Source organism: Falco naumanni, chromosome 13, assembly GCF_017639655.2.
Source record: "Falco naumanni isolate bFalNau1 chromosome 13, bFalNau1.pat, whole genome shotgun sequence".
Taxonomy (NCBI): Eukaryota; Metazoa; Chordata; class Aves; order Falconiformes; family Falconidae; genus Falco; species Falco naumanni.
Window position 1 is genome coordinate 24,614,633 of NC_054066.1, and position 25,639 is coordinate 24,640,271.

The 25,639-nt window shown below is 41.3% G+C and overlaps 2 protein-coding genes across 4 annotated transcripts in view; one reads left to right on the forward strand and one right to left on the reverse strand.

The window, feature by feature from the left end:
• Positions 1-1,152: 1,152 nt before the first annotated feature.
• On the reverse strand, positions 1,153-20,946 carry SEC62 (SEC62 homolog, preprotein translocation factor). The gene is made up of 8 exons (XM_040613142.1): positions 20,837-20,946; positions 12,444-12,552; positions 11,936-12,041; positions 9,085-9,298; positions 7,324-7,416; positions 4,816-4,876; positions 3,775-3,894; positions 1,153-3,171 (listed from the first exon to the last, which is right to left on the reverse strand). The coding sequence occupies exons 1-8, from the start codon at positions 20,870-20,872 to the stop codon at positions 2,705-2,707; spliced, it is 1,206 nt and encodes a 401-aa protein (XP_040469076.1). The 5' UTR covers positions 20,873-20,946; the 3' UTR covers positions 1,153-2,704.
• An 87-nt stretch (positions 20,947-21,033) lies between these two features.
• The window catches only part of LRRC31 (leucine rich repeat containing 31), a 52,511-nt gene continuing 47,905 nt past the window's right edge, over positions 21,034-25,639 (forward strand). For all 3 annotated transcript variants that reach the window (XM_040612444.1, XM_040612446.1, XM_040612445.1), the window contains exons 1-2: positions 21,034-21,401; positions 22,681-23,035. In XM_040612444.1, the coding sequence (XP_040468378.1) occupies positions 22,960-23,035 (76 nt within the window). In that variant the 5' untranslated portion in view covers positions 21,034-21,401; positions 22,681-22,959. The remainder of the gene's footprint in view (positions 21,402-22,680; positions 23,036-25,639) is intronic.

A 25,639-nucleotide genomic window follows, 5' to 3' on the forward strand; every position in this document is an offset into this window, starting at 1 on the left:
CAAAATCGGTAAGAACAACTTTGAAATATCTTATGTAAAGGTGTTCTGATAAAGAGCCAAATGTGGCCAAATACCTGTGTGCTTGTCTCCCTTTGGACTGGAAGTGTTTGTCAGGACAGCCCACTCACAATTCTACTATTACTGGCATATTGTAATCACTTCTCTCATTATCTCATTCCAAAGTAAGTCACAGGTACTTGGGGACTATTTGTAGGAAATGCTAATTACAGTGATGGGCCATGCAGTCCTCTCCTTCACCCCTGAACAGCTCCAAGATCTCTTTCTTCACGCTACTTTCTCAGAAGATTCGGAGTTGTTCAGTGCAGACAAAGTGAAACAGTTTCACTCAGTGTCTGCAGCTGTGCGAGCCTGTGTTCTATTAAGGTGACAGTACAAATTTTTGATCATTTTGAGATGCAGACACTTGTCCCCAGGCTGCAGGTGGGTAGCGCTGGCATATCGCACGCATCCACTTAACAGGAAGTTACTGAAGCATTGGTTATCTGACCATTTCAACTTCTACTTCCTCAGCAAGGCCCTTAAGAAGTTATTTCACTTGTACCTGAAACAACTGAAATCCACCGCGTTCATTTCTTCCAAAACTGGCAGTGACTTGGCTGCCCGCCGCTCGACACGTTGCCAGTGCACGTGCCCTGCAGTGCTCTCCCAAGTGCTAATTGATAAATGGCTTCTGGAAGACGGGCATGCAGGTTTAGCCACCCGTGGTTTGGCTCCCGTCGGAACCAGCGGGAATCTATCAACGTGAACTGCCAGCATGTCTTCAGTACAGAGATTTTTAGAATTTTGCACTTGCATGGTAGGAAGCAAGTTACCACGCAAGCCGTAGCGCCAGCTCTTCCGGACAGCCGTACTGTGAATTCCAGAGCCACCAAGCTGAAGATGCTGGCACAGAAAGGCAGCTCTGTCCTCAGCGCCAGACGCGAGGATGTGAGACACAAGCAGAAAGGAAAACCAGCCTCTGCGCGAGCAAAGAGGGTCTGACCCAGCGGCCTGAGGGAGCGAAAAGGCAGCTGTCAGTCAAGATGCTTCACCATTGCATCGTGCCAACCTGAGCGAGGTATGGAAGGCAGCAACAGGCCCGTGTTAGCTATTTTAATCAGTGATAACACATAAGTGTCCAGGAGTCATCTGTTTAGGTAATGGGTCCTTTAATTTTTTGCTATATTAATAAAAAAGTGATCCAATTTATCTGTTTCCTTATGGAGTAAATATTCAGGATATTCCAGAAGCAAGTACATCATATTCATAAATTGTTTATCAATGCACCCGTTATGATGTATATATTTGCGTGATCTGAAAAATTAGTATCTTCATCCAAAATGCTGATGCTGGAAGGAAGGGGAATCAATTTAGGATACGGAAAAAAGTTCTCCAAGTCACTTATTAAAACGTCGAGCTTACCCTTATCTTCAAGTAGGTTCGGGAGATGATCAAATCTACGGTTAAAGTCATCTAGAGGAATGATACCAAGTCTTAACCAAAACATCCAGTACATCCTCCAAACGTCCAGCAGAAAGGGATGTGTAAGAGAAACCGCACAAACTACTCCAAGATATTTATAAACAAATTATTAATGGTCACTTCATATTAGCTTTGAGTTACCTACATTTCTGAACAGATGAATACTCTCCTGCCTCCTCAGTTTAAAAAGTATTCCAGTTCCAGAACATAGAAAGTTTTAACATTAAGGCATACATACAGCTATGTTGTTTGCTTTCATTTAATAAAGATCAATTTACTCATACTCAAATACATGGAATGTTGGCACAAAACTAAAGCTCTTGTGGAACAGCTACCAATCATACACAAATATTCTGTGAGGTCCTCTTGACTTGCATTTCTCTGATAGATACACCACAAAATGGCTTTAATAATACAAACTGAATGCTGGATCAAATCTCTAAATAATAAGTAGCAGTTAAAGTAAATGGTTTGCTTTATTTGTAAATTATGTACAGAATACATTTTTCTTTTTTAATTATGATGGAGCAGGAGAAAGAAAACAGCCATAATTTCCAAACCATGCTGCTTCCTTCACCTGCTGGAGATGACAGCTTTCTCTGAACCAGATGTACAAAACCAGTTTGGATTTCCTCAGTTGCTGGCACACAGTCTGGAGAAACAGAGAACATGGCAGCCAAATTCAGCACTACCAGCTTTTATATTTTCAGCAAAATACTTCTGCTAAAACTAGTTTTCTTAGGAAAGTTTTCACAATCTTTCGAAAACAAAATCAAGAAAAATATCAAGAAAGCTGTGGGCTAAGAAGGGCTTTACCTAACTAGCTATCAAATGAGTATAACCAGGAATAATCTGAGATTTGGTCATTCAACTTTTACCTGTTTTACAAAAGCAAGTTTGAGAAGCTAAACTAATTGACCAGTTATGCAAGTACCAGAAAACTATTGTTTTTCAGTTTGTTTGAGGATGATCTGGGCAATCTATCAATCAATAGAAAACTTGTCAGATTGATAAAACTTCTGTAAATGGATATTAATGATTAACATAGTACCAAGTAATCAAGTTAATGGTTAAAAAAAAATGAAGGAACTAGATATAAAACTGTTTGGTAACACGTATATTTCAGCAAACAAAGATGCTACTGTATGGTCTGTGTTTTGGTGATCAGCCAACAAAGAAAATCCAACCATTTGCACATACTCAGTCCCCAAACCACAGTGAGTTATGATTTTTCATGTGAAGGCCTACTCTCGGTATCTTCCTCCTCTTCCTCCTCACAATCCCCTTCATCTGTTTGCTGTTCCAGTTCCTCTTTTGTGATCATTTCAAAGTCGTTTCCATTTCCACTACTGTGCTGGGACCTGTCGTCTTCGCGCCTGTCACTGTCAGTGTCTGAATGTCGCTCTCCTCCCGAGCCGTCTGTTCCAGAGTTCCTCGTTGCTTCTGTTTTCCCATCCTCCTCTTCCTTCTTCTCGCTATCTGATTTCTCCTCACTGTCGTATTTTTGCTGCTTTTTGGATTCTGATTTTTCCTCTTTCTTTAAGTCTGCTTTTGGTCCTTTGTATTCATGTGTGTACAGGGGCCTGAAGGAGTCAATGAATCCCACGTCCGCTGTCAGGTTTGGCAGGAACCAGAAGTGATGCCTTCCTCCAGTGATGAGCCAGATGATAAGGAAAAGGATACAGCGAGCTGTATAAAAAAAAAAAAAAAAAAGAATAACAACTCGGGAAATGTTGGGGTTTATAATAAACATACACAATGTGTAACTATGGTGTAAGAGATGCCCGCTGCTAACAGCCACCCCAAGCCAGTGACAGGAGTGAGCCTGGGGGAAGCCTCTCATTCTGCAATGGCATCGTGGAACGGTTTGTTCCCACCACATCTCCCCCACCCTGTTCACCACGCATCTCATCTGTGATTTAGCTGTTCATCCCCTCCGCAACAGAAACGTGAGCCAAAGCAAGCTTTAAAATCCCAGTGACACCACTTTCACCACTGAATCTGGCCTCAGGTACAGCTCTTGGGTTTGTTTTGTCCCCTTTGGTTTTTTTTGTTGTTTGTTTGTTTTTTAAAAACAGGCAGCGGACAAATCTCGATGACCCAACAGGTGACACAAGCTGAGATTTCTCTCTTTCTGTGGCACAACTCCGACACCCAGTGGCCAGGAGGGAAACGCATAGGCAGGACCAGCGCGGCTCCCGCTGACACCAGCCTGGGAAGCGTTTAAGTAGCGAGCTGTCTCTGCCGGTTTGGACTTCACCGGCTGATGAAGTCAAGGTGACTGACACTCACCAACGGCAAGAAGAAGAATACTGGCGACAAAACAGCCTGCGCCTACGCTGAGGTAATAAACACCAACACGCATTTCTGCTGGCCAGAGCGGGAACAGAGTTGCAGCTATAACAGCAATCACTGCATAGAAAGATAAGAAGAAAATGAAAATTAGTTTTTCCTGGTACATACTTAAATGTTCTAGGCTCACTGATTGTTCCAGATACTGGCTCAGCACAGCGCGAGTTACTGACAGTATTTCAGGCCTTGACTGAAACCTTGTCTAGATTCACCGCTCCTGTTTTCATTCTGGGTAGAGAGATGCCACATCCAGCAACTCTACGTCACTGCGCTTAGGCAGCGCAGCAATGAGCACCTCTGAGCAGAGGGCATGAGCAGAAAGGTGGGCAGAGAGCTGCCTCTAACCAGTGCAGCAGAAAAGGGGCGCAGGGAGCTGGGTGGGGGTCATGGTGGCCCCAAGGACAGGTCAAAGGCCTGAGCACAGCCCCAGGGGGTGACACTGATTCCCAGGAAAGGTGGTTCTCTCCAGGTGAGGAAGCTGGAAGGTACACGTCAAGGGTATTAGGCCAGCAGTACAGTGAACAATCTGTTAGCCCACTGAATGTCAGTTAACATCAACAATGATTCAGATTTGAAAAATAAAAGTAGCTGATTGGGGTTACCCTATACAAATACAAGTTTAGAGTCAGAAAGGTATCATTCACAGTTTAAAATAACTCCTTTAACATCTTTCACATGTTTACATAGCCCACAGTTGCCAACTGAACAACTTGTTAGCTAAAAGCAACAGAAATAAACAGCTTGCAAACTTGTGCATGTTCAGACATCTGCTAAAGCATGTTTCAGCTTTTCCTTTTCACCATGTGTAGCCCCCTCCACCCTGAGATCAAAATTCATGTAATATGATTGGTATCAAATCAGGCTGAAACTGAAGAGCAAAACTTTGTCCAGGAAAAAGACAAACTTCCCCAAGGACAAACAGGCCTGTTGACACCGTGCCTACACTTACGATGCGCTCACCCGTTTCTGCTCGTAACTTACCAAGTACAAGTCCCATGGCAAAAGTTTTAAAGTGAACGGGGTCATAGATCCACACGTACACCTACAACAGAAATAATCTGATTTACACTTGGAAAACTAGCTCTCTGATGAACGGCTTCATTTATTCCCTCATCCAAATGTGTGCTGCCACGCTGTAGCACTTGGCGCTGAAGTCAGTACCGTGCCAGGGCAGCGGTCACGTATCGTGGGAATTCAGGTTACACTTCGAACAGGACTTGAAACCGGTTTCCCCCAGTGCAAGAGGTGCAGAAGGAGACAGCCAGCCCCAGGGCTGCAGGCCTGCCTGCCCACACCGTTCCCTTAGCTCTGTGCCGGCTGTAGTCTGAGCCTCCTGGTGGGAGGCCTAAGGACACGGCGCTGCTGGGGCTTCCAGCTGCGAGGGGAAGAGGAACAGTGGAAATCTCAGACTGGATCTCTCAAAGAATTACTTCTAAAAAAAAAAAAAGTTCTAGCCAGAGTAATTTATAGATGATGTAAAATCCTGAGGAAAACAATCAGACAGTAAAACTGATGGGGAAGCGAAAGATTCAGAAATATCACCAAATCAATGTATGTTTTCATCTTTAGTCATTAATGTTGTTCAGCATGAAGCCAAAACACTTGTAAAAAGATAAAAAGTTTCTCAGATCCATCAAGTGGAAACAAAAAGTACTTTAGCTTTGAAGAGATGCACTTAAGAGGAAGACACCAGACTGAACGTGTGGAACAAAGCAACCAGCTGAAACACTCAGTTCCACTCAAGTCCCATTTGATGGCCGCAGGGGAGTGTAACTGTACCCTCTGTTCTCTAAATATCTGCAGCTGCAACACTCAGTACCAAATGGTTGTGTGAGAACTGCGGATCCATTCGAATCAGATTTGCTCAGCCTTATTGAAAAAAAACACTTAATGGTGAAATGCAGGATTTTCTGAACTGGAAAATCTGGATTATTTTTTTTCTTACCAAACTAAACAGTTGGAATCTTAGCTATTAACTGTGAAAAGCAGCAGATTACTAGAAACCAGCAACCTCAGAGCAGGCGCGTTAATACAAACTACCAGGAGGACACCTTAGAGGCAGCAATATAGTTTTTCAGTGTGATGCAACAACTATTTAATATTTTGCTTCTCACAGGGTGTGAAAGTTGACCATATGCAAGTGTAGCTCTGCTGCCAGTCAACTGTTCTGTGAGCCCAACAAATGGAAGGCCATAACTGGTGACTGGGCAATAAGATAGTGTAACATCTTGTGTTTATAAGTGCAATATAATGAAGAAAAGGAAAAAAACCAGCTCTAATGTAAATACACAAGGATAAGCTCTAAATTAGCTACTACTAAAAAAAAAGCTCTTGGGAGTTGCAGTTCTTAAAAAAGTCAGCTCATTAACAAACAAAAAAGTAAACAATGTTAAAACAAGCTGTAATCACAGTTATAGTGCATGTGCAGTACTGCACCCTCATTTGGAATGCCACAAGCTGTCCTGGTTACTCCATGTACAAGACAATAAGGAGGATCAGAGGTAGGTGTGATTCTACAAGAGGTGGGATGAAACAGAGCAAGGCAGCTTGTAGAAGAATGGACTGAGTAAAATAAAGAGACATAAAAGTACAATTTCTGCACAAGTGATTTATTTACAGAGCTCACTGCCACCTGTTTTATAACCAAAGGTATACAGGAATCTGAGGGGAGATCCCAGTACAGTGACACAGCATCAACACAGAGCACAGTGTAATTTTGCTTTTGTAAGTAAAAGACTTTTCACTTTTCCCAAATGTTAAAAGCACAAATATGACTCAGTACATTACAGAGCTGTTAAAAAAATAAATACTCTGCCTTCCAGGAAGGCAAAGTACAGAGAAGTATTTAAAACCACAATTTCAGTGGTAAAGCCAGGATGAGAATTCAGGAATGCCTAAAGCATCACACATCTGCTCAGACCACAAAGTCAGGCACCCTCTGGGTGGCAGAGATTTTTTATTTCCCCTTCCGTGATTGAACATGATGTTCTAAAAGGTTTGTGTTTTGTTTAGAAATATTTCAGCATGACAGCAGCCAGAGGACAATCTGGGTTGGAAGGGACCTCGGGAGGTCTGTGGTCCACCCTCCTGTTCAAAGCAGGGTCAGCTGTGAGGCCCACCCGGGGTTGCTCAAGGGTTTACTCCGTCTGGTCTTGAAAGCCTCTGCGCACAGAGGCTGAAGAGTAGCTCTGGGCAGCCTGCTCCAGCACCCTGTTACACCCCAACAACAAACATTTCACCTCATGGCCACTAATATGTAAACTAATTAGGTTTTCTTTTAGATTTTTTTAGTTACTACCCTACATTTATCTCCCTCTAACCTTCCTACAAATATCTAAAAAAATCTCATGCTTCAAGATCAGCCATCACACTGCCATTAATTTTTCTTTCAACGTGACTGGAAGCAGTTTGCAGAAATCCAGTAAATTAACCTATTATCTGACAACAGTACATTGACACTAAAAGTTAGAAAGTACCTGTGAATCTTACCTCATTTCCATCCAAGAAAACTTGGTCTTCATGTGGCTCAAGTTTAAATTTCCTCTTAGTCTCCTTTTTCTTGGGTGTTCCTGGGGTCTCGTCCTGAGGACAAACACATACTACATATATTTAAAAACTAAAAACATCAGGAGGTTTTAATTTCTAGTACTTTAATATATTGAGTCTGATAACTTTTCACAAACCTAAGATCACATTCACCTTTTTTTTTTTTAAAGTGAAGATGCTTCATTTCCTCCTGTTCTCATTTTTTACCAACAGGGTACTTTAAAAATAAAGGAAAACTAGGCAAAGAGAAATTAGAAATTTTATTTTTAGTTAGCGTATAAGGACTAGACTATGGCTTCAGGATTACATTATGTCTTCAAACGCATAGCAAAGCTCTTCCAATATTAACAAAGTCTGCACACAGACCAAGAACAAGGTAAAACACTTCATGATAACTAACTTTATTAGAATTATTTGGTACCTTGGTGCCATATTTACCACATGGGCATCCCTTCAGAATCAGTTTCTGCCTGTTTATTCTGTCCTCCTCAATTGCTTTTTGGATCTTGTGCTTCCTCTTCCCTGGTTCCTGTTTCCTTCTCCTTGCTTACTGCTTTGCTTGAAATTATGTTTCTAATTTTTGTCCTGTGTTGTTGTTCAAGTTACTACCCACTGGCTTATATAAAACACTAAAATTTCAGTTCAATAAGTAATGATTAATTTAAAAATTAGTATTACATTTAATAAAGTTAACTCTCCAGATGCCAGGGAATCAGAGGCATTCGTAACTTCCACAATCAGTATTTTAGCATAATCAGCATACCTCAAACGTTCAGTAATCTTATACTGGCTTCTGTGTTTAGACTGGCAGCAAGATAGTTTTGTTTCTAATTCTTTTATTAGCCACGTAGCTTTCTTCTGAGATTTAGGCTCTTGTACATGTAGGCTATACCTCTCACTAAACGCGCCATCATTTCGCTTAGGAGTGTCTGAATGGGAGTAACTTTTTGTGCACAACCCTACTAACTCTCACCAGATTCATACCACCGCATACAGAAGAAAAAACGCATCCTCATCAAGTTTCTACTGCAGGTTCCTAGCATTTTAATTTAGGAATTCTGTTCCACTAATAAATGAAAATATGAAAATACACATGAAAACTTGTACCGTAATAGTAGTTTGAACTTTAAAGAAAGTAAATCAGAAGTCTGTGAAAACTAGGCATTATGCAGATTAGTAATGCAGCTGTCATACACAAAACCAGACCCCTAGTACAGAGTTATTTACAAGCACCGAGTATCAAACGTTACATCCCAAACATTCTTATCAACAAACATGGCAAAATTGTTTTTGTTTTCACTAGCGCAGCTGCACTGTTCTTGGATATTAGGTCACATGCGTATGTGTCGTTCTACGCTAACATACACTTGTACAAAGTATCATTGCCTGCTGTAGCTGAAGAGAAGCGGTTTTCGATCAACTCAGCCCACATTAGGAGATGATGAGGTACATAAAGGCCCAGCTGAAGCCTCTTTTTGGATCTAGATCAAAACCTGAACTACTCCAAAGTTGAAAAACAAAACAAAAGAAAAAAAATATCCAAAAGAAAAAAGAAAGCAGTATATTTTTGAGATGGAAACAGGCAAAAAAAGGTATGTCACAGTTTAGGACAGCTAACTATATTTTTAAGCCAATGTAACCTTAACAATCAGTTAATGTATTCCCTGTTACATGTTTGTCTGTTCTCTTACAGACAAGACTTACCTTTTTACACTCCTCTTTTTCACCATCTTTTTTCTTTTCCTTTTCTTTCTCTTTCTTAGCTTTTTCATCTTTGCCACCTTCCTTCTTGCTCTTTTTCTCCTCTTCTTTCCCACTCTCAGCCTTCCCTCCTTTTTCCTTTTCTTTCTTTGTATCCTTGTCAGGTTTCATTTTCATCACTTTCAATGCTCGATGAAAGAACTGTTTTTTCAGGAGTCTCAAGATGGAAAAAGTTAAATGATACATTTAAGTGTGGCTGTGATAACCACATTTACACTCAATTATGTTATTAGATACCACTCTAGATCATGGATCTAATACAATCATGAATAGCATGACTGAAGGACAGAGGTCACCTTCATCTGCTGTATTTACAACTAAATACACCAGACCTAAGTATCCCATGTCTCACCTCTTGCTTTGTTTTGGTTGTTCATCCATTCGAAACTGGGTAAACCCCATACATTTCTGTGGTGGAATTTTGCATAGATATAGATTATTACAGAAATTGTAGGATGGAGAAAGCCACCAGGTCAGTTTAATTATCCTTTCTATTAACGCAACTCCATCCAATATTTATTTTCAAGTCCATGTCAATGTATTTCACAGCAAAAATAAGAAAGCAGGCACATAGCTTATCAATTTTCTTGGTAAGTGGTGCACAATGAATAAAATTACCCTGTTGAAACTGTGGAACATATGCAAGCATTCCATTCATGTCAGCTACAAACATACCTTATAGCAAGTATATATATGGCCAGCTGGGCACCAGGAAGTAGTACTCTGTAGTCGCAAGGCTGTCACCAACAAATAATGTCCTTGAAAGGATCGTAGCCGAATTCAGAATAGGAAGAGCCATACAGAATACTGCCCTTCAGACTGAGAGGAAGCAGTGGGGTGTGAAATCCAAGCACACATTCACACTGAAAATCCTGATCCTATGCATCAAATCAATTTGATTTGTCCTTGATTTCTTTCATCTCTTGCTGCAGACCAAATCCTTACACTGGACTGCTTGTTAAAGTAGGAAAACTCGCTAAAGAGAGAGAAGGCATTCTACCAATCAAACTTATGTGCATGCTGACTATTATGCAGAGTTGGTTTGGTTTTATATATATAAAAAACCGTCCCTTTGGACAATTGTTGACACGGATTCTCTTTCTAGCAACAGAAAATTGCTTGTTTGGGAGAAAACACTTTTCTTTACAGCTGGAAGTTTAGGGGGCTCAGCTACAGAGCAGCCCACAGACAGGCCTGGCCTGCAGGACAGCTCTTTCACTAGCTGCCTCTGATGGAATATAAAGAGACAGGACTCTGCAAGATCTACTGCTCAGAGCATGCAGCCATGGTACCAGCATGGCCAACAGCCAGGTCCTGAAGCTGGGCAGACCCTGACATAACTAACCAAGTCTAGATTACTTGCTGATTCCCAACTTGTTAACCCTCTATAGAACTGCTGAACCAAGCATTATTGATGCAGGTTATTTGTGAACAAACCCCCTCAAGAGAAAACTACTGAACTTAGATCAATATGTAAGTGTACTGGGTGATGTTATCTACTGGAACAACATTACGAATTCAGTTAGTAACCCGTTTTAAATATGCAACTCATCGATGCAATTGACACAGGGTGAAGGAACAGGATCTGATAGTTGATTTTTGTTTGATAGGATGAGTAAAACAAGCAATAGCCACACCAAGACAGTTAAGGTACTTGTTTTTAATACGAGTAAGAGCCTAAGCAGCCTCTTATACTGAAGAGATTACTTCTGTATTGAGATATTCTTCCACCCTTTCCAAAAGGCAAAGGAAGTAGACAGTGCTAACGTTCAAACCTCTGAAAACAGCTTCAGTGACCAAAGGTGGCCTTAGAGCGTTTAGCAGTATAGGAGCTAGCAAGAGAAACTGAACTGCAGACATGGTATGGTGCCAAATGGATCATCAGGTCATGAAATTATACTGGTGATAAAAATCAGTGCCAGAGAACAGAGGGTTGAACTGATTTTCTTTGTATACTACACGGGTGTTCTTTACAATGCTGGAGCTGAACAACTTAACCAACTGTTGTCTCATCTGATGCTTTAGCAACTTGAAGAACAAGCATACAGACTCCTACCTCAGTCCAAAGATCTTGGAAAGGAAAACTTATTTTTCTGCTTGCATTAAAGTAATACTTTCTTCTAAACTTTCTTGAAGAAATCAGCAAAAGGATTAAAGTTCAAACACAGAATCAGCCCTGGAACTGGGGGGGGGGGAGTATCTCACCTTGCTGGATGGCTATCTAAAAGAGGCCAGGGGAGGGGAGAGGAAAAAAAAAAAAAAAAAAGGACTAAATATTACCCATATTCTTCATTTCTAAGCAGAGCTTTCCAAGTGTAGGCAGTCCTCTTAACCCTATGTGTCTGCCCTGAATGAGTTATAGTCAGAACATGCCATTCAACTAACTAAGCACTTAAGAGTGCACTAAGCAGCAGGGATATACCACCTGAGAGGCATAAATTGAACCTCAATGTCCAGCTCCTGCCATGATAGCACACTAGATCCATGGGAAGGAGATATTTGACAGCTCTGACCCTACTAATTTAAAATAAATAAAAAATTTAGGAAAATAATTTTGTTCATCTTGCTGCCCCAAGCGGCATAATCAAAGCATGAGAGAGTTTTGAGAACAAAGAGGGCAAAACTACTTTGTTTCCACCCTCAAACACAGTAATAAAAATACAATAATTACTTCTACATACAACCACAAATGTTTTAGAGTATACGAAGGCTAAGTGAAATTGGTTCCTAAATAACTAAGACACCTTGACAACTGTATTAATTAATAAAACTGATGAATTAAGCTAGGTTGTACCTGTTGCAGTAATCAACTACAGACTCTCGGGTTGTAAATAAAGCCTCTTCTCCTTTCTTTGCCTTGGCCCATTTAGAATCCAGGAGGCAATCCACAGCTTTTGAGGCTAGAAGGGAAAATGGAATTAAAAATTGATTTAAATTAATGACATTTATTTTAATGTTTAGTCTATATTCCTTGAACTACACCAACCAGCCAGTCAGTCCTGGTGATATTCTGCATCTGCTCAATCTTTAAAAGTAAGACTAGCCGCTATTCTGAAATAAATTACTCTTGACAACTGCACACCTTTAAATCACAGAGCAAAAAGTTTACTGTGTTTTCTTCAGGCCAATTAGATTAATTTTATGACTATCTAATGCCTAATAAGTTTTCAAAACCAAACTAAAAGATCAATACTTATCAGACAAAGCACTAATAATAAAAACAAAGCAGCACCCCACACACACAACACCCCCAAATACAAAGTTAGAAGAAAATGTCATTCTCTGGTTAAAAGTAACCCTACCAATAAAATAATCAACTCGGTGGCCCATCATGTTGGTGGATTTTGTTGGACAGTTGAAACGTAAGTACTTAGCAACAGCCTTCTCCTCTTTGAATGGCTCACCGACCTCCTACAATGGTAAAAGTCCAAAATTAATACAGTTTTAAACACATGGGAAAATTACTCATTTAGGATCAAAAAATCAGATATTGCAAAGTCTTTATTATTTTATGGCAATGTATAAATAACAAATAAAATGTAAAAGATGGGAAAAATCACTTGACCTGTTTTCACAAGAACTGTCTGTCTACATGAAGCAAAAGAGCAGGAATTCTTAAGTTAGATGATCTGAAGGTTACAACTATGAACTCCTTTAACAGCTCTGTAAAAAGAGCAGACTAAAGGTGGAACTAAGAGGAAAGCACTGGGCACACGGAAAGCTGCTTAAGGCACACAAGCTTGGATGAAAACAGTTGTGAAGCTGAGAGCAAAGAAAAACAACAGCAAGGAATGAGTATGTATGAAATTACAACAATGTAGGCATGCTGACAGAATACAAAGCAGCTTGAATTCCATATGAAAGAGGAGAAAAACCATGCTGAAAAGAAATTGAAAGGTTTGGCTAGAAAATGCCAGTACCACTGCATGACTACAAAATGACTTAAACTTCAGAGTGCCATTGAAGAGATTCTTCCTATCTAGAGACTGGGAACATTAGTATGAAGCGCACCAGGATGAAATACACAAACATCGAAACAGCTGTTTTACAAGGGAACCCTTAGTCTGCACACCTTCACAAACCCTGTACATTTACCAACTTGCAGAAGGACAGAGACGGGCATTTTCAGTTATGTAAAATTAAGACCTAATATTCGTAATCAGGAAAGGAAGACCTTTCTGCTCCTGCTTCACGAAAGTATAGCTTTTGTGAAGTATGATTTGGCATATTACTGACTCATGCAAACTTTCTCCAAATTCCTTTCTATAAGAGTTATTTTAAGCAGTAAGGCTTAATTCTCCAAATCCCCCTGCTCCTTGAGGATCAATAACAGGGAAATGCTAGGACATCTTTTCAGACTGGCAGTACCTTTCCTGTACCTATTCTTCTCATGCTGGCCAAAGAAATAGACTACAGAAGCCAGAAAACAGATTGGTGATTTACAGAAATACATAGAATTCCAAGATTCTATTTAAAGACATAATGTTTCTAAAGGTCAATAAACACAGAACCTCCATTACTGCTTTTAAGATGTATAATCGTAGTAACGCAAGAAGCACGTTAAGTGGAAATGCAAGGTCAGATAGATGTTGTTACACCTGAATAAAAACTTCAGATGGTGAGAGCTGTTAATTTTCAACAGTTTGCACAGCTAACTTTCAAAATCAACTGGTTAATGAATTATCCTCCTCCAGGAGATTGTTGTTTTTCCTATTTGAGGACAATTTTAAGGAGACTAATACAGATACAAGATATCCAAATGACCAAAAGACTCTGTAGTTTGTTAGTTCTAAGATTATTTTTTTAAAGTCTAAGTTGTTCTTATGTATGCAAAAAACTGCTGTCACACTCACCAGTCAGTTTCAAAAACATGCATTCAAATTAAGCCAGATGATCCTAACAATCCTCATACGGATTACATTAACTCCTAACTCTTCTGTTCAATTCTTTTTTTTTTCTTTTTAAATTTTAAAAATCTGTACAAAACACCAGGTAACTCATGGAAAACTATTCACTAACTGCAGTGCATGTATGCACATAATTTATATACTGTGGTTTGATGTCCCCTTATATGGTACAGTTGTACCAGTAATTGTAAATCACTGATGATGCTACCAAATTTGGTACCAAACCAGATTTGGTTTAATAGCAACAAAATGAGTTACAACGCATTTAAAGTGCACGAACAAATGTGTACCACTTACCGTAGGGGACACATGCTAAGGTACCATGGAGCCTAATGGCTACATACAGCAATTGTGTTTCAAAATAACGCTTTTCTGGTATTTCCTACCAGCAAGATAAATGTGGAACAATTCACAAGGGCAAATGCTGTTGTTCACACACGCACAGTGAAACAGTCAGAGAAGCTACATATAACACAGATATGAGTAACTCCTCTCTGCTAGGTTTTTCTTCTTCCTAAAATATTTATGATTCGGCTAGGTCATGCGATGCACTACACAGGCAGTGGCCAGCACCAGATTATTTTTTTGTAATTGCTCCTTACTATCTATCCCTTTGTCCTTTTCTGTGGGATAGCTTCCTAACACCCCAAACAAAAAAAGCTTCCCTGTGAGAGAGACTGCCACAGTTTTCCTGAGCTCATTCTGAGAAAGTTTCCCCTCCAATTTAATCCCCATTTTTCACCCTATTTTCATCCCTCTATTTACAGAGCCAGGTTTGTTAAAATATTAAAACAGATGACTGACAGGAAATAGTATTTCATCATAAAGTGAAATCAACAAAATCACTGAAAATTTCAGTATCCTAAGCACAACTTTTTAAAGACAGTTCAACTGATCTTTATGTTCAGCTATAATACTAGCCAAAACCCAGGCACTTTACACCTCCTTACACATTTAGAAAATTATACAAATTAATCAAGGGGTAGTTCTCAACAAATCATAAAGCTTTAAGACAGTCTTACAAAGCATATGAAAACTTCCTGATATTTAAAGTGTTCTTTTATAGGAAAGACAGAAAGATTCAGGAAACATCTCAGGGAATTACTGTAATGTTGTAAAATGTTTTCTCAATTAAAATTCTACAACTAAACTGTTTCCAATTAATAAAAAATTGGATAGTGTCAAGTTTCCAAATACTTCTGCTCTATATATTGTTTTAGACCCTTGCATCTACTTTCATTTTATGTATCAAAAAATGCATGTTGTCACTAGACAGCATGTAAAATTTAGAGATTTATGATCCCTGATAATTTACAAACTCTGGAAAAATGCCATTAAAAATAAAATCAAACCCAATTTCCTATTTATCTAGACAGAACTACTCCACCTACAGGAAGACAGGAAAAGCAGTGCTCAGCCTACCTACTTAATAGAAATGCACTGATACTTTATAATTTTTTTAAGAATAACTCTCAAGCATGTCTATAAAATTCTGTCTTATATGAATTCATAAAAGAACACTGAGATTTTCAAACGCAGGGACCTTTCAGACCCACTCAAGTGAAAGAAAAAAACTAATCATATTACTTTTTTACCACTATCTCCCAAATCAAAGTATAGCACAGTGCATTCTGAACTTCCTTCAATACAGTGATGTAGTTCCCAGTTAAGTCAACCTCCAGCTGGGTCTGCAGCAGCCAGGAAGCCTGTATACATTAAAAATAAAACCATCTGAACTGAGTTATTATAACTAGCATGCCCATGAGCTTCCTTTTCCCTCTCATCTCACTTAGAACCTAAGTATGACTTATTCAGGTTCTCTTACTCCTGGAACCACTCAATGGATGTCATAAGGCCAGAGCTTATTTGCAGTTTGAAATTTCACTCTTTTTTTTTTTGTAACTTTTGCAACACAGTTGCAAGAATATAGGTACAACCCAAGACAGGATGATTTCCTTCCTCAACACTGTAAAGCAAACAAGTTTTCTGGAAAATCAGGAGAATAAATAATAACTATCACTAACAAGTTATTTCATGTGCAGATAAACACATTACAAGAATTTATACTCCTCTGTTTTAAAGGAGTCATCAAAATTCTTTGATTTCAATAAAATGAATATCTAGTTTATTTCTTTGCTCTTAGATGTAAGAACTTAGATTTTCCGAACACCATCCCCCACAAAAGACTTCCAAAGCCTAAGTTTTATACAGTTTTCAGATAAGAAAAAGAAGAAATGTAAGCACATTTGTCACGTGCAGCCTGTTTTTCAAGCTGAGAGGCTATGTCAAAAATGACACCGTCAACCCACGTTCCATGTTCCACTCCTCACACCCTCCTCGCATTATAAGGACACTACAACTGCATTAGTGTTATCTTCTCTGAAGACAGTCTGAGCACATCAAAGCTCAGCTGAATCACAAGATTATCTTTTTCCTTTCCCTGTTGACTCGCAGGATTTAAGACTAAAAGATGTTCTGTAGCAGGGGAGTGGGTACTCCTCATCCATTTTGCTGAAACGTTTATACATTGCCTAAAATGTGCAGTAGGACAGAGAAAAAGCACGCAAATTAGTGTGATTTGATAGATGACTGGGTGAGAGTGGGTAGGAGGGAAACACACATGTTAGGGTCTTAGGGTTTACTCTTAGGACTCCATCTATATTTTCTTCAGTGACTAATAAACATAAAATTGTCCAACTCTTGCACTGATGACCAGTACATGGATTGCCTGTGGTCTCTTAAAAGAAACTCTGGCAGAGCCTTGCAGAGAAACCAGTTCTTCTGGATTACCGTGGCTGTGTGCTAGCCACAAGACATTAACTTTTCTTTACAGAAAAAGATTGACAGATATTTTTTTTTGTCCTATACATATCCTCTAAAAATAGAAGTGTTTTCTTTCTCCTTTCTTTTCAGCCATCACTAATTTTTTTTAGCAAATGCTATAAACATACAAAGCTCTGAAACACATGTTAAAGGAGCAATGTACAGTATTTTGAAGCCAAAACATGCCAGCTTCAGTCCTCTTCTAACCCCAGACCAGTTGTTTTGACTTTTTCCCTTCCCACCTCCAAAAATGTAAATCAGATGTTCAGACGACAGTAGTATCACTTTTTTGTTTGTTTGTTTTAATCACAAGTGAGTCTGCTATTTTTAATTCTTATTTTTCAGGGGGGACCCCATCTTTGTTTCTTCCTCCTCTATGATCCAATACCACTCACTTTCAACAAAGTTACTTAGCCATTCTCCTTTGGTATCACCCCACTCAGCTTTACTAGCATTTATGAGAAAATACATATAAACAGCCAAACTGGATTATAATCTGCATTACTGTAAAACCATTTTGTTGTCATTTCTGAAGTTCCTTTCCATACTCAATTCACAAAAAGCTGTAGCACAGGAAGCAGCAATGCAGCTGTTGCACATTTTCCTTCCAGCAGAGCCCAAACCAAGACACAACAGAACTGTAGGCTACAAAAGTTAATACTGATTAGTAGATGATCTTCATCAGGAGAATCTCAAAGCTTGAATCCAGTGATTCAAGAGGGGGAAAAAGTCAACAAGGAAAGTATGTGCCATTAATGGCATTTAGACGACATTGAGCCACCTCAGCCACCAATTTGCAGTGAGACATTTGCCTAAGAATTGTTTTCTCTATTCATAAGAGCAGTATTTATATGCATTAATGTTTCTAGAGCAGAGGACACAGCACTAAGGTGCTATGCAAGTGCTGTTAATCGCAACACAAAGATAAACAAAACCTCACATGGGCAGAATAAAACTGTGCACGGTGGAATCTGGCCAATGTAATTAAGTAAAACTTAATGCCTACTTAACAGTCAAATTGCAGACCTGCCAACAAATGCCACGTGTTACCCAGCTGAATGCTTGTCAAAGTAACCAAGTCTGAAGATTTTGTGCTTAAATGAGTATTGCAGGGTACGTATAGAACTGTATTTTTTTCTCAAGGAAATGAAATAGCTTTGACCAGGTTGCTGGAATAACAAGCATTCAAAGACATCTCCTATCTTTTAAGATATATCTGCCTAAAGAAAAGATATTAAACTAGCCATCTGACAACATACATTGTTTTTCTTTTCTAAGTCTTGTACATACAGCAAGCATTCTTGATTTCAGACATTTGAATCATGTGGGAGCTCACTGGCTCAAGCAATCTGCATCCTACAGACCAGTCCCTTTTCACTACTGCATGTCTCAAGTAATCTCCATGTTAATTACAGTTAAATTACCGTCAGGAATGACACTTTGAAAAACTTTACCTCTAAAATGTCTTTATTCAAACTTTTGAGGTTAAGATTTCTGCAGCTTCCACAACTTTCAACTTGTTGCCAGAGGAAGAGTCTACTCTAGGCAATACAGACTGGGCAACATGTCTTTTTATGAAAACGCCTTCTATAAAATGCATTCTTTCTGTTAACACTTCTAATGGAAAACACAGAAAGTAGCCTTGACAGAACTTTGAACTATTTTACTGAGACTTTTTTCATCTCTCATGTGCAGCTAGCTGATCGAGCTACCATGACTCCAATCTCGATGGCAGACAGAAACTTTCAGAAAAATTATTCAGAACCCAGATTCTGTACACAGTATTTGTAACTGAATGCTTACTTACATCAGCCTCTTCTACAGCTAAATACACCATCTCCTAAGAACCTTACTCTTGTCAAGAAATACAGCTCTACTTAATGACAATGGGGTATTCAAATGTCAGACTCACACAGTATGATAAACAATCTCATTACTAAGGGGTACACATCATCCTAAAGTAAGTACACACTTCTAAAGCACTTGAAACACCTACAAGTAAAAATCCCACACTCCTTTTTAAAAGGAGAAACTTGCAACATTATCCTGAAATGTGATAATCATACAGTAACTATGTCAATAAAGTTCAAAAAGTGTTAAAAGAAACACCAAAACCAACTACCAAGAAAAATACATGTTGTTTTATTCACTGACCAATTAAGAACATGCTCTGGGCATTCAGCAGTATTCTTTGTTAGCTGTCTTGTCTTCCCATTGTTGTTGAAATACACTGGGAAATTACTAAAGACACAATACACATTTTATCTGCACACTTTATCACAAACTTAGGTCAGTCATAACCTTGCATCTGAAGCGTTAACACCCAGACATTGATATAATTACTAACAATCTGGGCAATACTTTTACTGCTAACAGGCTGGAAAGTCCTTAAGTGCCTGCAAGACCACAGCCTTGAGCAGTACACAAAACATTATGTTTAATTTGGTTTCGATGGATGCTTTATTGAGCTGTTGTCATCCTTGGTAAGGGACAGTCTGTAACGATTATGAAAAGAGAATAAATCTGTAATGTTTTAAGATAATTCACTGAATGTGTTTGATACAGCTTGCTTAACAAGATTTTGATTAATTATTCTTTGCATTTCTCCTCCCATCCCCCCAGTAATTTGAATTAAGGGGGGGGGGGGGGGGGGGGGGGAGGAACCATTACAAGCAGAGGAACATCTCCATCTCCATCTTCTCAGAGGACAGGAATGTGGGCTAGTAAGGAAAAGGATGGGAAAGGAGAGAGGGCAACCAAGCAGAAAGATGATATATGAAGTCTACATTGTTGAATGGCTCTATGATTTATCTCATTAATATTATCTCCACTTACAGCAGAGCAATAAATCCCAAACACACAGAGTTTAGGCTTAGCATTAATAATACGTAACAGTAACAGGCATTATGGTAAGTGAGGCTGTAACTATGCCTATGTACGTTATGTGTATTATGTTGACTATGTAACTATGCTGTAGCATGCATTTAAAACCCTGTAACAAAGCCACTGTTAAAGTTACACATTGTGAAGTCCAGGCTTCAGGTAAGGAAAGCTTCCACTTTGCCTTTAAGCGACACCACGTAATCATCGCTACATTTTAACATTAACTCAAAGCTGATTAGGACTATTTTTAGACACGGTTGTTTGTTTATGTTTCCTAAAAACAAATTTCCTTTCCTTACCACATCATTTCCTGGCTGGGGCACGTTTGTTTTTAAGATGCTTACACCATCTGTCCCATGTCTTTTGCTTACGCGTGCTGGGAAGAGCCGCGCCGGGTGCCAGCGCCCGGCTGAGGGGGCTGCGGGGTGCTGGGCGCCGGTGAGGCCCCACGGATAACAGGGCGATGACATGGAGCAGCTCCGAATCTCACCCGCTGCCCACCGAGCAGACGATGTGCCTGGGGGAGGGCAGCACCGCCGGGCCCGCGCGTAAAGAGGGGCCGGGGCCGGGGTTCCCCCGCCGGCCGTCCCTCAGCTCCCCGGCCGCGGCCGGTCCTGGGCGCCAGGGCAGCGGCACCCCCGAAACGCTCCTCGGCCCGCGCTTCGCCGCCGCGCAGCGGGCCACAGTTTTCCTCAGTATTGACCAGGATTTACGAATTTGCTAGAAAATTCCGCGGAAAACCTGCCGCCCGGTGCCAGCCCGGGCTTTTCAGCGAGCTGCGGTGCGGCGCGGCGCTCCCCCAGCGGGGCTCCCGCCGCCCCGGCCGAGGCCAGGGCGCTTCCCTCACCGCCCGCTCCCGCGGGCCGCCCGGCCCCGCCCGCCGCCGCCACCTCGCAACGGCGCGGCGTCGGGGCGGGGAGGCCGCGGAACCGGGAGCGGAGACGCTGTGAGGGGCGGCCGGGCCGCCCGGCTCAGCCCAGCCCAGCCCAGCCGGCGGGAGCGGGCCAGTCCGAGGGCGCGGAGGGGGAGCTGCCGCCTGGGGAGGGGGCGCGATCCGGGCATGGAAGGAGAGCCTCGGCTACCTGGATCCGCTTCCTGTGCCTCCGCCGCTCCGCCATGTTGTCCCCGTCTGCTCCGCCGCTGACGTGAGCCCGGGGCGGGGGGGGCGGCGGCCTCGCGAGAGGCGGCGGGAGCCGGCGGAGGGGCGGGAAGGCCGCGCCCCCTCGGCCCCTCACGGCGCCCGGCGGCGGCCCCGCCTCAGCGCCTCAGCCCGCCGCGCCTCGCCGGGCGCTGAGGGGAGCCCGGGCCGCGCCCCCGGCGGGCTGTCAGGCCCCGCTGCAGCAGCCGCCTGGTTAATCAGAAACTCCCCGCGGGGCCGATGAGGCCTCTCCCGCTGCTGTGCCCGGGCCTCACGCGGCTGAAGTCCAGCTGCCGGCCCGGTGCTGAGGCTCCCGGCCGCCCGGTTCCCCGCGGGCAGACGGGGCTGCGCGTCGCGCCAAGCCCGGCCAGGCCGCAGCGGGCCGGCCCCGTCCTGGCCTGTCCGCAGGCTGGGAAGCCGGGGTGCCCGCCCGCCCTCAGGGGTGAGCGTGGGGAGCCAGCCCAGCCTGCTGCCATAGAGGTGTTCCAGCGCTTGGGCCACAACAACCGGTGCGTTTAGTTCTTACACTCCCAAATAGGACGCTAGGCTTTACAGATGCTCCATGTAGCAGGCTTCTGTTAGTGGTTACCGTAGAATCATTTAGATTGGAAAAGATCTTTATTGGAAAAGAATTATCTGTGATCCCTATTTAAACAGATGCTGATTGCTCAGATCTTCTCCTACGCTCTCGGAGAGCTGGATTCAGAAAGCAACCCATATAAACCAAAACGCCTTTTGTCAAAGGCTGTCCCGCATGCTTGCGCTGTGAGGTCACTCCAGTTAGCAAAGCGTATAATGGTTTATCCTGGCTCCATGTTTCCAAACCGCACCCTGGCACTTCGGGATGGAAAAGTACGTGCAGTGCTGTATAGTCTTGTCCAGTCCTTTCAGATCTCGTTGCCCCTTCCCGTTCCTACGATTTTGGAACCACTGAGATTGAAAACGAGGCAATTAGAAACCTAAAATTGTTTCCAGCAGCGTATTTGCCCCTGAGTGACTGTGCCAGTTACTGTGCTTTTTCTGGTCCAACATCTTTTTCTTTTGAATGTTTTCCTCTTGCTCTTGCTGGGAAGAAAATCTATACAAGTTACAAATTAAGCTGTCTGACTACAGAGTGAACAAACTATAAAAGTGTGATTCAAAAGATAAAAATGTAGGCATAGGGAATTAAGAGTGTTTATGGTTACAATAAAACAATACCTTGTAAAAAGCATCCAGAGTGCATTTATTCAAAAAATAGATTTTTAAGTTGGCAGTTGTTTTAACAGTTATTTTATGTGCTTAACTCACAGTAACATGAAAGCACATCTGAAATGGAGGCTTTCTGGTGGAAGGAGTTTTAGCCATCTGTATCTTCCAGCTTGCTAATAATACACAATGCCTGCAGTGAGGGTTTTAGCATGGTGTAGCTCAGAGCCCCTCAATACTTGCACTTCAGTTGTGAAACTCCTCCCTACTCTGTGGGAGAGGCTGTTTGGAGCCACACTCCTGTCTGCTCACTGCCCTCCTCATGAAGGGTGCAACCACCTCATGATGGGTCGCATTCCAGGTCATCCCTCATACCTCTACTTTCAGGCTCTTTTAAGGTCTTACTTCCCGTAGACCAGTTGTGTTGGAATCAACTGCTGATTCATAAACCCACCTTTAATGCTTAGCTTTTCATTGTGCCTTTTTTTTTTTTTTTTTTTCTTTTTTGGCATGGTATACTATCTGCAGTACATCAAGCTGTTTGCTGCCAGAAAAACACCTTGGATTTCTGGTTAATCCCTGTTTTCTTTTTTTCCACAGAACTTTTAATTCATCTGAAGTTTGAGAAACACTAACCTGCAGGAGCTTTTCCCAGGACAGCTGGGCATGCAGCAGCAGACTGGTGTGCAGCACAGGGAGCAAACCGATCACTTCAGCAGATCCGTTAGAAAGAACCGAGGAATGGAAAGTGGGCTGGAGAGTGTGTCCTCTAGTGTGAGGCACTGGGTGGTGAACTTCCTACCACTATGGACCACAGAGCCTGTCAAGACTGAATCTTACATGTGGCAAGTTTATTTGCAGTCATCAGTACAGATGTGAATGGGAGAGAAACAAGTGGCTGAATTTCAAGAAAGACAGGGAATGGAAGTGAAGGTTCAAGTGGCTTGTGTTCAAGGTTAGTGTCTATGTCAACTGTAGGGCAGGCTGCAAAATGAAGCATTTCAGAACTGTGCAGTAAAGTCACAGCCCCTTAAGTGCCAACTGCCATTTTGATTAGAGTAGGGTTTCAGAATCATGACCACAACAATTACTGTTATGAAGGATATTGCATGCAAGTGGAGTGGTTTCCTTTTTCAACTGAAGCCAAACAGATGACATTTCATTAGCCTCTTTTCCCTCCTCCTCCTCTTCTTTACCCCAACAATGTGACCTAATACGGGAGTACGGATGCTGGAAACTTAGTTCAAAAAACAGCAGGATAGAGTAATGAAACAAAGGTGCATCATGAGCTATTAAATATAAAAATCACCTCTGGTTGTCTGTGAGATAGGTCCCTGGAGGTAATGAAAGTATTCTGAAATGTTTACTTTATTCTTATACTTTGCTTTAGGTATCCTCACTTGACCACTGAGGCAGAACACTAAATTAGGTGGTGTTCTACTCTTTCTGGTATGTATTTTCTCATACCCTTACGTTCATTTATTTCTGTCAATTTATTGGCATTTATGCTATTGGTAATCTCATTGTTTTGGGCTCAGTGTCAGTCATCCGGATCCACAAGATGATGTGGTCTTACCACTGTAGCATGGTTAATATACACCAGACGTGCAAGGCTACATGTTGGCAATTGAATTACTGGAAAGCATGTTACAAATTACCTCTAGAGTCACACTGCCTTCTGCAATACAGAAATTGAAGTGACACTAGAAGTCTGAGCAAGTGTCTTTCTGCTGAATAAACCATTGACTTGCAAGAAGCTTATCCAGTGGACCCATGATTAATCCTTCTGGCTTTGGGGGAAGAGAATGGAGAACACAAATCACAATTATCTCAACTGTTATGTAGATGGGCAGGAAGACAGACAGGCAGGCAGGCAGGAAGGAAAGAGCTTCCATAGAGGAATTCAAGGAGTATAGGCAAATTCCCCAGCAATATGTTCGGAGCCATTTCCTAGATCATCTACAGATGGTAGCATGCTGCAGGCTCTGAGGTTATCTCCCTTTTCATCCAGTCAGCTTCAGCACTGAATATGCGTTCAAAATGTAAGGAATATGGCCTTGTACCATGTAGCATCACATACTTTCAAGGCAGGTTCAGCTAAAATCTGCCCACATATACATGAGTCATAACTCAGAAGCACGCTCCAGTGTAGACATCCTGAGTCATTTCCATCTCAGAAGCTTATAAATATTTAGTTAGCCACTTAGCTTTTAATTTAGCAGAACAACAAAGATTCATTAGACAAATCTCCAGAATTATCTTTTGCTATGAAGCTTCTTAAATACTTCCACTCTTGCAAGTGCCTTTTCATCTCTATGCAACTCAGAATTATTTGATAAATATAACTTCGAAAAAATATAGTTGAACTAAGATTTAATTTCTCCTGATTCTGGTCCTTCTATAATTAATTACATCTGTTTCAAATGCCAGCTTTGTTCATTGCAAGAATGTGTTTTCATTTTAGCAACAACTGATGAACGCTAATAAGGACATGTCTCTCCTGATTTGGAGTGGCATTTAGCTCTTCCTAAAGACCACTGTTGATCTGCTGGTCCAGCAGACCATGCTGGAGTCAGTGGAGATGTATCTGAACACATAGATATGTTAAATGGAAAATACATCAATATACTTTTTGGAAAAAACACCTAAGGTTTTGGGGAAAAAAATAATAAAAAAAGCTTGCTTGTGTATCTGTATTTTTTTGGCAGTGGCAGGAGTGGAGGAGAAGATTCGTAATGTTTAAGGATATAGCATTAGGAAAAACTAATAGTTATTGTTTTGCAAAATCATAAATTTGTTGTTATGACAACAAGCGTTTGAGTTAAAAATATTTGTTATATAAAAATGTGATTCCTGAATATCTCTCCAATTACCAGATTAAACCAGAAATCAGTAATTGCTTTACGAACCATCTTTCAATGCAAACTGTTTACCGACTGCTGGAGTCCCATGAATCACAGACTGGGCAGCACCCCTCTAGCAGAGCCGTTTGAACCCTGTAACTGAAAGGGAATCAGCAAAGATGAAAAACAGGTTGGCCTGATGCCTTCTTTTTTCCCCCTTGGTCAGCAGTGCTTTTTCTGTCTGCTATTTTGGTTGATTGATTTTTATTTAAGTAATACACACACAGAGATGCAACATTTATGTGTTTTTAAATTTTGATAAAACAAAACATCTATTCATGACTTTGCTGTACTATCAGAAAAAATACTGTATCATTCTCTATACAACACGTACAATAGGTTCCTGTTTTCTACGGTCTGGACTTTGCATCCTCACCAGCAGGGAAACTGTTGGTTCAAGAAGAACATGTGGATAGTATCAGAACTAATGTCTGTCTGGAAGAATACAGTCTTAGGTAAACTTGGCAATGGGACAAAGGAAAGGACTAGTTAAAGGCCAAGTCAACAGAATAATTATTGTGGCCTCAGTATAGGTGGTGGTAGGAGCAAAGCCTTCCCAAAGGAAGAAAAGAGCTTTGCAACTGCAAAGGCAGAAAGCACACACCCACCCCCTCAAAACCCCCCAAATCCTAACCAAATAAAAAAGGTGAGGCGAG